Source organism: Bubalus bubalis, chromosome 17 (assembly GCF_019923935.1).
Source record: "Bubalus bubalis isolate 160015118507 breed Murrah chromosome 17, NDDB_SH_1, whole genome shotgun sequence".
NCBI classification, from domain to species: Eukaryota; Metazoa; Chordata; class Mammalia; order Artiodactyla; family Bovidae; genus Bubalus; species Bubalus bubalis.
This window is the reverse complement of record NC_059173.1, coordinates 3,895,820-3,908,286: the sequence shown is the minus strand read 5'-3', so window position 1 is coordinate 3,908,286 and position 12,467 is coordinate 3,895,820. Positions and strand designations below refer to the sequence as shown.

Here is a 12,467-nt window from a genome sequence, read left to right as displayed (position 1 = left end):
CTGGGGCTTGGAAAGACCTAGCAGCATCCTGGCTCCTGAAACGTAGACTGTGGCCCTCAGGTCATTCATAGAACCGTAGAACCGATAAAGAAGGAATTTAATTTTTTGCTTCTGGATTGATTGCAAGTGCGATAGTATCAATATCGGGCTGAACAGCCTCAAGGCACCGGCTCACCAGCGCAGGCGAAGTCCTCAGCTTTCCTGTCTTCAGGTCCTCGTGGGTAATTTGGAGTTGGTCCAGGGGCAAGGCGGGCATTGTGCTGCGTGGCCCTCCTGAAAGGAATACGGACGGGAGGAAGATAGCAGACACAGAGGCTCCAGGGGCAGAGGCCTGCTCTGGGACTCACCCCAGAGCCAGGAGAGAAGCTTCAACCTCTGGCCTCAGGGGGCTCCTGGCGGGCCTCAAAGGCCTGGTTCCCACAACTACTCACCTAGACCAGTGACTTTTTTGCCTAAAGTGGCAGTTCTCAGCTGAGGAGGAAAACACTTCCCAGGTGACACCTGATACGGTGGTGGTTTGGTCACTAAGTCATGTCTGATTCTTGCAACCCCATGGACTGTAGCCCACCACGTTCCTCTGTCTATAGGATTATCCAGGTGAGAATACTGGAGTCGGTTGCAGTTCCTTCTCCAATTCCCACCCAATTCATGAAGTACTGGTTAAAAGTAACTAGATTATCTTTCTCATGGCCCCAGCTCCGTGCCCTCCTTGGCCTGGGAGCTCTGGGGAGCCGGTGCCTGGGTTCTCCTTCTCTTGCTACCTTTGCTGTGACCAACACGGGCCTGGTCCAGAGGTGGCTTCATGAAATAGTTGATGAACAACTGACTATGATAACACTTTTCTTACCATTTTAACCAGATTTGGGGGGTTGAAGCCATGGGACTTTCCTCCCTTGCAGAGGGTGTTAAGATTTTACAAACTTTCTAGGCTTCAGGGAAGAAGGATATGGATAAACAGAAGGGCCAGAAGGTTTTCACAGAGAATTCATGGAAACCTGCCAGAGTGACCTCCTCTCTTAAGAGAGGCCCAAACTGGCCACAGAGTCAGTGAGGGGCAGACCCCACGTCTCCTGTCTTCTGGTCCAACACTCATTTCTCAATGCCACTTGGCCTGATCCACAGGAGGGATGTGCATATTGGCTGAATCATGGAACAGAAGTGACTCTGGGCTCTTAAGAAGACATGCCACAAAAGCCTGGCACATCTCAATGACGACATGAAGATGTATGAAGGGTAGGATGAGGAAACCGTCACCTCCTGAGCCCTCCCTGAGGTGCTGAGGGACATGGTCAGCCACGAGTCACTGCAGTCCTGGCTCTCAGATACCAGGCCAGGCCCTAGTGTTACAAAGACAGATTGATAAGGCCCGGGCTCTGCTCTGTGGGAGTTCCGATCCAGTAATAATGATGACAATAATAGCAGAAACACGCCTCTCAGGTGCTGCTGCTCTTCTGAGCCATTTTCTCAGCATGAACTCGCTTGTAGACACCTTAACTGGCTTCACGTGTACGAATGCTTGTAACAAGTCCAGGGTTGGTGCTGTTAATCTCATTTCCTTCATTTTACCGATGAGCTTCCCTAATGGCTCCGATGGTAAAGAATCTGCCTGCAGTGCAGGAGACCCTGGTTCGGTCCCTGGGTTGAGAAGATCCCCTGGAGAAGGGAATGGCAACCCACTCCAGTATTCTTACCTGGAGAATCCCATGGACAGAGGAGCCTGGCGGGTTACACTCCATGGGATTGCAAAGAGTCAGACGTGATTAAGCAACTAACACTTTACCAATGAGGAAGTAGAGGCTCAGAGAAGATAAAAAAAAGCTTCCCCTAGGTCTCAGAGTTAATGGCTGGTGAAGCAGGCTGGCTTTTAACCATTTGCTGTGCTGAGTCTAGGGCAGTTGAGCTGGGGGCAGGGGCTTGTGGCTGTAGGGAGAGCATTTCTAGAGGAGCGCCTAAAGGCTCAGGAGAGCCTGAGTTGAGGCTTGATAGTGGAGACTGGGAAGAAGGGTGTCCCAGGTGGAGGAAACAGCAGGAATGAAGGTAAGGAGGTGGGAAGCAGCTTGGTGCACAAGGAACCTTGGTTCAGGGGCTACTTTAAAGACTGAAGATACCCATCTTCACGTGGGATGTAAAGAGAAGGAACTAGTCCCTAGTCTAGTCTGCCCCGTCCCTGAGGCCCATTCTAGCACTAGGATCTCAGTGGATAGTGGTTCAAACACATGGTCCCTGTGACTGAGCTTTCATCTTTCACGTCTGCAAAATGTAGATCACACCATCTGCTGTATATTTGTTGTTGCTGTTCAGTCGCTCAGTCGTGTCTGACTCTTTGTGACCCCATCGACAGCAGCATGCCAGGCTTCCCTGTCCTTCACTATCTGCCAGAGTTTGCTCAAACTCATGTTCATTGAGTCAACACACAATTTCTAATTGAGCTACTATCTTACTGGCCTTTCACAACAGCCCAGTTAAGAACGACAAGGATTATTATGCTCAGATGTCCAAAGAGGGGCCCTGATTTGCTCAGGCAAATACCTGAGTAGCCAAGTTGAAACTGAAGCCCAACTCTTGTGCCTTGGCACCTGGGTCTCTGGTGCTGAGTATGCTAAAAATACTTCTTTCCTAATCCCTGAGAGATGCTGGGAGGACAGCTGGAAACATCAGTGCTCAGCTCACCAGTGCAGAAGTCTAAATGAAGCCCAGGCCCAGTCCTTTCTATGCTCACCTTCCAAAGACTGGAGGGGGAGTGTCCAGCGTGGGGACCTAGGATGGGGAAAGAGTCATAAGGAGGAGGCGGCTCTCCACCCTTAAAATTCTAGTTCCCAGAGTCCAGGTCTAGACAGGTACAGACAGCAACTTACTTTTAGAAGAAATCTACTCCTACAGGCCAGAGCCTGTCAGGGCAATTTAGACTCAGGCTGGTATGATGGTCAAAAGAGAAGTTTATAGTTCCACAGCCTGGGTTCAAGTCTCAGCTCCAACCTACCCATATTGAGACCTGAGCAGTTCCTTAACTTCTTTACGCTCTGATCTCCTCATCTGTAAAATCGGGATGAGAACAGTACATAATCTCATAATCTCTCAGGGTTGACATGAGAAGTAACCAATACTAAGTGGTCAGCACAGCACTCGGCACATAATAAGCGGTAGGTAAAGTTTGTTGTTGTTTAGTCACTAAGTCATGTCTGACTCTTCTGTGACCCCATGGACCATAGCCTGCCAGGCTCCTCTGTCCACAGGATTTCCCAGGCAAGAATACTGGAGTGGGTTGCCATTTCCTTCTTCAGGGGATCTTCCCAACCCAGGGTTTGAACCCATGTCTCCTGCATTGGCAGGCAGGTTCTTTACCACTGAGCCACCAAGGAAGCCCCCAGTTAAGTTTACTTGTTATTATTATTCAAGTCCCAATCATAAGCCAAGCATTTGGGCTTCCTCAATTACTCAGCAAATACTTACTGAATATCTTCTGGGACCTAGGCATGTAAATGACTATTAATCCGTGTAGTTAGAGCTGTAACTGGAAATTTCCAAAACAAGCACAGCACAGAAAGGAAGACTGGCACAGAAAAGGTGACCTACAACCTGGCTGTTGAAGGACAGGAGAAAAAGATGGAAAGGAAGGACATTCTAAGCAGAGAGCAAGCATGAGCAAAGGCTCAGAGCCTGTGGCTTTGAAGGATGAGGGAGACATTTGGTGTGGCTGAAAACACAAGAAGTGGAGAGAAGAGGTTGGATAGAAAAGATGGAGCCACTTTAAAAGGAGCCTCAAATACTGTGCTAAAGATTTGGCTTTTCATCTGAAGACGAAGAGAGGAGTCATGTAAGGAGAGGAGAGACATAATCAGAAAGAGAAGGTAACAGCCTGGTGGCGGGAGAGGCCTTTTATGAACCACTGGACAGCAGAAAGTGTTAATAACCTTACTTGTCCCTTCAAATAGTTTTTGAGTACCTACTATGTGCCAGGCACTGAAGCCTGGAGAATCCTAAGGCGGGCAAATAACAGACCCAATTCTGCCCTTCACAGAGTTTACTGTCTTGATGGTTAACAAGACATATATGAACCAAACAGCCACATGAACAAGGAAAATTCAATACTGTGAGTATGCTTTGCAGGCAAGGCCCATGAGGCTATGCCAGCATTTAACAAGGAGAACTGACTCGACAGAGAGAGGATGTCAAGGAATATTTGCGTTTTCGTCTACAGTATGAGTAGAAATTAACTAGTCAATAACTGGACTCTAAAAATGACAAGGTCAATGATCATGATGATATCTGTGCCCCACCCCACAGTGGATCCTCAGTGTCAAGCAGGGCAGCAGAAGTTAAAAATTTAGGAAAGGGCTTTCTTTTGAAGGGGAGCTTGGAGTAAATGCAAGAAGGCCTGGGAGCATCCCCAAGGCTACTCCTGTCTCAGTTTCTCTGTCTTAACCCTTCTGGTCTCGCTTCAATATTACCCTCCTCCGAGATTGTACCAGATTGCCCTATCTAAAGTATTCACTCCTCCGGTTGCAGTCATATCTTTAATTACCTAGTGCATTTCTTTGTCGTCGACTGTCCCCGCCCACTAGACTGTAAGCTCTATGAGGGCGGGAACTTCCTCTGTGGCTCTGTTTATATCCCCAGTGCCTAGCTAGATCTGTGCCCACGTAGGAGGCGCTGGACATAACATTTGTTGAACGAATGAATGAACCCCGAGGAAACTGAAGCTCGAGGTGAAGGTAGGAGGACAGCGTCTCGCTCAAGGCCAATGTCATTCTGGGGCCGATCCTCGAACCCAAGACTCTAAGCTCTGGCGGCCTGACTCCGGGTCGGGGTGGAGAGATAGGAGGAACGGGGCGATTCATGGCCCCTGGGGCAGCCTCAGCCTTGGCCCTGCCATCGAGGCGGGAGGCCCGAGGCCGCGAGAGGAACGGCTGCAGCCCCTCCCAGGTCCGATGCCCCACATCCGCAAGGATCAGCCACGCACTCACCTTGACGGCTCCTATGCCGGCGATGTGCCGCCGCCGCCGCCTCTGCCACCGCGGTCCACGGTGACAGTTCGCAGAGCGCAGGCACTTCCGGGGTCAAACAGCTATTCCGCAGGCGCAGACAGGAAGCCTCGGCCCGCCCCCGCCCCCGGAGCCAACTGCCGCCGAGAAGCCGGGCCCGGGGCCACGCCCCCAAGCCAAAACTCCGCCCCCTGTAGGTACAGGAGTGGCTGTACTCACACTTTCCGCTCCTAGCACCCTTGCTGCTTTAGCAGAGATAGTGGGAGGTCGGCGGAGAGCAGGTGTGGTTCCACCTCTTGGAAAAACCAAGTGTGCTACCTGAGTTCCTCAAGTCCAGGAGGAATTCTGCAGCTAAATGCTATAAACTGTGTCAGGACAGGGGATGCGTTCTTTTATTGACATCAATTTTTTTCAGGTAAACTTGTCATCCAGTGATCTAAAAGGGACAGAAAAAAACGTCCTGATCACTCTATTTTTTTCCCCTCCTGCATCACACCCATTTGATGGCATCACACAGGCAATTTAATTTGTATCTTGGTGGTTGATTGTAAGAACACACGTGGCAGTCTTTGATACAAATAAAGCTTAAAGTAGGACTTCTGGCAGAATGTATGGATTGGTTTCATTATTTCCAATGGTATTAATGTCACTGAAGTTTTAAAGCTAATTAACTTGACTATGGGCTTCCCTGGTAGCTCAGCTGGTAAAGAATCTGCCTGCAATGCAGGAGACCCAGGTTCAATTCCTGGGTGGAGAAGAGCCTCTGGAGAAGGGATAGACTACCCACCCCAGTATTCTTGGGCTTCCCTGGTGGCTCAGTCAGTAAAAAAATCCGCCTGCGATGCGGGACACCTGGGTAAGGAATATTCCCTGAAGAAGGGCATGGCAACCCACTCCAGTATTCTTGCCTGGAGAATCCCAGAGGAGCCTGGTGGCTGCCATCCATGGAATCACAGAGTCAGACACGACTAAGCACAGCACAGCATGACTTATAAAAAGACAAGTTCCAACAAGACACCTGACTTCTCTGAACATGTCTCAGTTTCCTCATCTGTCAAAAGGGGATCATTGATACCCACTTCGTCATTTGGAGGCTGAATGAGATAGCACAGACAATACCAAGCACATAGTAGGTGCTCAAGAAATGTTAGTGGAGGGAAAGGAAGGAAGAAAGAAAATGAGGAACAGAGAGAGGGAGGAAGGAGGCTCCTTATCCATTGGAGTGATTTAAAAAAAAATTATTTGTTTATTTTTGGCTGTTCTGGGTCCTTGTTGCAGTATGCGAGGGCTACTCTTTGTTGCGGTGCTCAGGCTTCTCATCGTGGTTGGTTTCTCTTGTTGGAGAGCAAGGGCTTTAGGGCACACAGGCTCAGTAGCTATGGCTCATGAGCTTAGCTGCTCCGTGGCTTGTGGAATCTTCCCAGACCAGGAATCAAACCTGTGTCTCCTGCACCGGCAAGCAGATTCTTAACCAGTAGACCACCAGGGAAGCCCTTCCTTTGAAATGTTAACCCTTATATTTATTTCATCTTTGTTTTCTCTCATTTTCCAGAAGAGATTAATGAGAAATGTGAGGTTCCAAAGGAGACATCCTTGTCTGAGCTGTCATATGTCCAAATGAAATGGAATTTAAAAACCACATTAACAGGAGAAGCCTCAAACCATGTATCAGTTACACACAAGTATGGAGGAATTGGTGGGGGGGGGGGCTGTGTTTTCTATATTAAAAGAAACACAACCACAACTAACTTAATTTAATGGCAATTATTTGGATTGGCAATGGAGGCAAGTGTCTGTGGTGCTCAGAATCAGTCAACTCTAGGAATAAAAAGAAATACTGTCAGTAGTTGGAGCTAGAAAATCAGCACTGAAATATCTGGGTCTGAGTCCCACCCAGCCCAGATGCTCTGAGTCACCTAAAATGAATCAGTATTGCCTTTGTGCTTCAATCCTCCAACCAGCTTGTGTTTGCAGAGTGCCATTGTTGAGGTGAGCTGTTGCGTGGCCTGCACAATGTTCATTTCCTCTATTTTCCCACTAATGGCAGCTTGACCACTCCTCATGTAACCAAATTGGGGTCTGGCTGCTCGCTGCTCAAAAACCAATAGAGAGGCCAGGTTAGTGGAAAGGAAAAATAAAACAAAATAAAGTTTGCTTTATTTTGGATGCCAGCATTGGGGTGGAGTGGGTGGGCTTCGCTGATGGCTCAACAGTAAAGAATCCACCTTCCAGTGCAGGAGACATGGATTTGATCCCTGGGTGGAGAAGATCTCTTGGAGAAGGAATTGGCAACCCACTCCAGTATTCTTGCCTGGGAAATCCCACAGACAGAGGAGCCTGGTGGGCTACAGTCCATGGGGTCTCAAAAGAGTCAGACACGACTGAGCGACTAAAACAACAACAGCAACAATGAGGCAGCAGGGTGGGGAGGGGACAGATTCCTGTCCAAAGGCTGACTCCCCCACTGACAATCAGGGGGCAAGGGCTTTTACAAGCGGGGGTGGGGGCCACATGCAGAAACAGCACAGTCAGCTCTGACAGCCATCCTGAATTTGGTCATCGGTGGTCTGCCTAGCGTCATCCTGAATATTTGAGGTACAGCTCATCTGCAGTTCCATGGCCAGTTTGTTCCCATGCCCTGGAGGCCAGTTCTCAGCATTGTGGCAGTTTATTGTTGGCTGCAGTCTGGTCATCATGTATCTATCAGACAGTTCCTAGGATGATTCAGAATATTATCTATAGCCCTTGAGAAGGAATGAGAGGTCCTTGACTATGCTTACTGACTAAACTATCCTTATTTGGTCTCCTTTGATAGTTTTCCTTCTCATCTCCCATTGAACATTCTTTGGCTAAAGTTCTTCCACAGACAAAAAGGCAGGATGAGGATAGGGGAGACGGACCGTAGAGTCCTACTGACTGCATTTCACGCAGAGAACCATCCTTCCCAGTTCAGTCCACGTGGAGTAGGAGTGACTCTTTACCCAGATTTGAAGGGTGAACCACTGTATTAGTTATCTACTGTTGTGCAACGAATTGCCCCAAAACTCTGACATGGTTTCTGCGGGTTAAGGATTCCAAAGTGACTCAGCTGGGTGCATCTGGCTCAGGGTCTCTCACGAAGATGCAATCAGATGTAAGCTGGGACTGCGCTCCCCTGAAGCCTTGATCAGAGCTGGAGAATCCACTTCCAGGTGATCCACTCCTAGGGCTGGCAAGTTGGTACCGACTGTTGGCAAGAAGCCACGGTTGCTCTCTGCAGGGCTGCTTGCACATCCCTGCAACGCGGTCCCTGGCTTCCTTCAGAAGGAGTAATCAAAGAGCTCAAAGCAGAAGCACCTATGCCTCTGTGGTCTAGCTTTAGAAGTCACACGCCACGACTTCAGTCATATATAGGGTCTGATACAACATCACCTCTTCCACATTGCATTGGTCAAAGCAAGTTGCAAGGCCAGCTTTGATTCAAGGGGGGAAAGAACTAGCCCTCCTCTCCACCCACTGTTGTTGTTTCGTTGCTAAGTCATGTGCAACTCTTTGTGACCCTAAGGACTGTAGCCTGCCAGGCTCCTGTCTCCATGGGATTTCTCAGGTGAGAATACTGGAGTGGGTTGCCATTTCTTTCTCCAGTGGACTCTTTCCCACCCAGGGATCAAACCCAAGTCTCCTGCATTGGCAGGCTCTTTCTTTACCACTGCACCACAATAGGCAACCACTAATCTACTTTCTATGGATTTCTGATGGCCGTTTTTATAGGCAACCTGCAACAGCTGGGGAGACTGTGCAATGAGAGAGACTTGTGTGGAAGATGATAGTGGTTTGAACTCAGGCAGAGGCAAAGAATCCTCATGAGAAAATGAAACAATGGCAATGAAATCTCTTTGCAAAGTGTTACATAAAAATACGAATTTCATAATCCATGCTGTCGCCAGCCAGGAACTGCTGTCCCCAGCAGCTTTCTGTTAAGCCAGGCTTTCTCTCGATAGGCCGTGTCTGTCCGATCCCCCTGCCCTCTGTTGAGTTCATCAAAGCTTCTGCTGACTCAAGAGTAATCTGGAGAATGATCACGGCAGTGGAAGTATCAGATCATCCCCCAGGGCCCCTAATAACAAAACATCTGCTTGTCATTCTTCCCTTTCCCTCTGGGTTGTGGTGAGAAAACAGCGTTAAAGGATGATAATGATAAACAACTTAAAAAACTAAGCCTCCTGGCTTCCAAGAAGGGAGGCTTAATTTGAAGGCAGCTAATTATCTACTCATTATAATTTACAGATAGTGGTGGTGATTTCGCCTTCTGTCACTGGCCTATGAATAGTTGTTGGAAAGATTTTGAAAATGTCCGGGTTCATGCCTTTTAGAAAGAAGAGGGCAGAGAATCCCCAAGTCAAAGAAAAGAACCTTATCAAACATGTAGTCCCAATCTCTCCTTTGTCGGATAAGGAAATTGAGGCCCAGAGAGGGCATGAGATTTGCCCAGAGATGTCCAGCAGCTGGCGAGGGGCAGAAGGGGCCCCAGAACTGAAGCCTCCGTGCTGGCTCCAGCCTAAAGCTCCACCCAGGGAGATGAAAGGGTAGCTCTGTCTGCCCCATGCAGCTTGGCGACACTGCTCTCAGACCACCCATCAAAGTGGCAATTGGTACATCCAGGCTTTCGGTAATCATCAGTGTGGGGCCATGGAGCCACAGAACCAGGAGGTACAAATAATTCCTCTGGGGTTGGGAAATAGTTTAAATTGCAGCGAGGGCTGGGCTGGGGTATTTTTGCTTCGCTTTAAGATTAAATGTTTTTGGGGGATTCTCTGGCAGTCCAATGGTTAGGACTCCATGCTTCCACTGCAAGGGCATGGGTTCGGTTCATGGCACGTATGCCATGGCATGGCCAAAAAATAAATAAATAAAACATTTTTTATTTGGTAGCATCTATTACTTTTAATGTAAGATATGAGACGAAGGGCTTTCAAAAGACACCTTAAGTTACTCTGGTGATGGGAAAGTTTAGTACTTGATGTTTTTAACCAATAAACCTGAAGTTTCAATGCAGTGAAATAGTGCCAGCTCGTTAGCTGTCCTTGGGAGAGCATCAAAAGAAGTTACTGGAAGATATGCCTTGGCTATCATGAAAAGAGAGGGACTCTGCCTTCTCATGTTCCTGGATGTTTACTCCCTGGGCTGCATAGTCCCCAGCAGACTCCAGAATGAAGCCATTCAGAGCTTCTAATTTCTTTTTTTTTTCCAAATTTTTATTGGCATATAGCTGCTTTATAATATTGTGTTAATTTCTACCATAAAGCATAGTAAGTCATATATGTGTGTGTGTGTGTGTGTGTATATATAAAATATACCTTCTCTTTTTTTGGATTTCTTTCCCACTTAGGTCACCACAGAGCATTGTTCGGCATAGTTCTCTGAGCTATACAGTAGGTTCTCATTAGTTATCTATTTCATACAGACTAAACAGTGTGAACTCGTGCGTGCTCAGTCATGTCCTACTCTTTGCCATCCAGGGCCTGCCACCCCATGGACTGCAGCCCACCAGGCTCCTCTGTTCATGGGATTTCCCAGGGGCAAGAATACTGGAGTGGGTTGCCATTTCCTCCTCCAGGGGGATCTTCTCAACCCAGGGATTGAACCCTTGTCTCCTGAGTCTCTTACAATGGCAGGAGGATTCTTTACCACTGAGCCAGCTGGGAAGCCCATCAATAGTGTATATCTGTCAAAAATATGGAGCACTTCATGAATTTGCACATCATCCCTGCACAGGGGCCAGGCTAACTTTCTCTGTATGGTTTCAATTTTAGTATATGTGCTGCTGAAGTGAGCACCTGATCTTCCAACTCCTTAAGTGCCCCGGCCACCTCACACTTCAGGGCCCTATCCATGCTGGTTCCTCAGCCTGAACTACCCCCAATGCTCTCCTCATCAAGGTGAAGTCTTCATCTCTTCTTTCTCCAAGTTCTAATCATTCCCCTGACATATACACTCCTACCTAGCTCCCTGCACTTCCCCTGTGTAGCACTGATCACAACTCATCACCTTTTATTTTTTTGTGTGATCATTTAATCAGTGACTGCCTCCTCATTAGACTATGTGTCTTGACAAGTTAGGAACTTCATCTGTTTGTTCGCTAACCTTATTCCCAGTTCTCAGCTAGGTACCTGGCACCTAATAGCACTTAATAAATATTTGTTTGATAAATGACTGAATCAGAGCGCCAAGATAATCTAGACCGACTCTTCTAATTCCAAGTAAACAAACTGTGGCTCAGAGATGGGCAATGACTTGCCCAGTGTCACACGCAAGCTTCTAATAGCTCCTTGTTGATTATTCACTCTCTTCAAATACCTTGGCACGTGGGACATGGCCATTTCAAGGCACTGCAAGGCTGGGGGACTCTGCTGTGTTCCACATTCTGGACAATTATAGCCCCTCCTTCAGGGAAGGCTCCTTGTGAGGCAGGAATTCTAAACCTGAGTCAGTGAAGGGGCTCCAGGACCTCTGCATTCCCTGAAATGTCTGTGGATATACTGGGGAGGTGTTTTTTTTTTTTTTTTCAGTAGAAGGGCTGCCAGGTTTTATCCTCAAATGAGCACAATCCTGAAATGCTAAGAGTCAGTCACACTAGCTCTCTGTTGAACCTCTTTTTTCCTTCACACTAGAAAACCCATTCCACACCTCTAGAATCTCTGGCAGCAGAAAGATGGTTTAGTGCGAGACTGTGAGGTTAGTAGAGGTCAGGGCTAAGTAACTAACATATGGGATCAGAGAGAAATGCATTTTTGCTTCAGTTGGTTGAGGGTATCATGGAAGGTTTCCTGGAATAGGTGCCAATGAAGCTGGGCTGTAATGAGCCATAAAGGTTTAAGAGGCTGGAAGTGATCGAGGGAGAAGGATAGGATCCCAAATTCCCTTCTGGGAGCCCCACTGTCCTCATCATTTCCACACACCTCCAAGGAGGGCTCATTTCAGTTGTCTAGCATCAGAGTCACTTGGGTCCAGACACCAGCTTGGCTGTAGAATCTCCTTTTCCTTCTCCCTTTTGAAGGCAATACAGTCTGTTTCTGTGATGCCAAACATTGCCGGCAACACTTTGTCCCCTCTGTTGAATTATTCATCCTGTGAGATGAATTATTAATTTCCAATTTTGTACAGCAAATGCCAGACAAACAGGTAGAAATGGAGTTGGGACCCTGGGCATGGAGCCACAGACCTCCCCAGGTCCCCTGAAGCACAGGCCACCAGGGCCAAGAAATTATGCAGGAATCTGCAAGGGGCTCGCCCTGGAACGCATCTGACCGAGCGTGAAGCTGGTACAAGTTCATGGTGCCCTCAGAAGTGGCTGGGCTCCGCTTGCCTCTGGCTCTCAGGCCCCTCGATCTCCCGTGTCTTCCCTGTGGCGAACCTGACAGGCTCCAGGACTGGGCTGCACTGCACGTCCACGGTGGGCCTGGCTGCATTTGGTGCAGCCCCTTAGATTTGATTCTGAGTCTAGCA

General features: G+C 48.1%; 1 protein-coding gene and 1 non-coding gene across 4 annotated transcripts in view; both read right to left on the bottom strand.

Annotated features, from left to right (window-relative positions):
- The window catches only part of ASCC2 (activating signal cointegrator 1 complex subunit 2), a 35,739-nt gene extending 30,621 nt beyond the window's left edge, over positions 1 to 5,118 (bottom strand). The window contains exons 1-3 of one of the 3 annotated variants that reach the window (XM_045163197.1): positions 4,965 to 5,038; positions 2,720 to 2,757; positions 176 to 273 (exon numbers count right to left, since the gene is read on the bottom strand). In XM_045163197.1, the coding sequence (XP_045019132.1) occupies positions 176 to 256 (81 nt within the window). In that variant the 5' untranslated portion in view covers positions 257 to 273; positions 2,720 to 2,757; positions 4,965 to 5,038. Of the gene's footprint in view, positions 1 to 175; positions 274 to 2,719; positions 2,758 to 4,964 lie in introns of all 3 variants that reach the window. The other 2 variants (XM_045163198.1, XM_045163196.1) reach the window with 2 other exon arrangements.
- Positions 5,119 to 10,691: 5,573 nt separating this feature from the next.
- LOC112580043 lies at positions 10,692 to 10,798 on the bottom strand. The gene has a single exon (XR_003104399.1). It is a non-coding gene; the product is annotated as a U6 spliceosomal RNA (small nuclear RNA).
- Between the last annotated feature and the right edge of the window lie 1,669 nt (positions 10,799 to 12,467).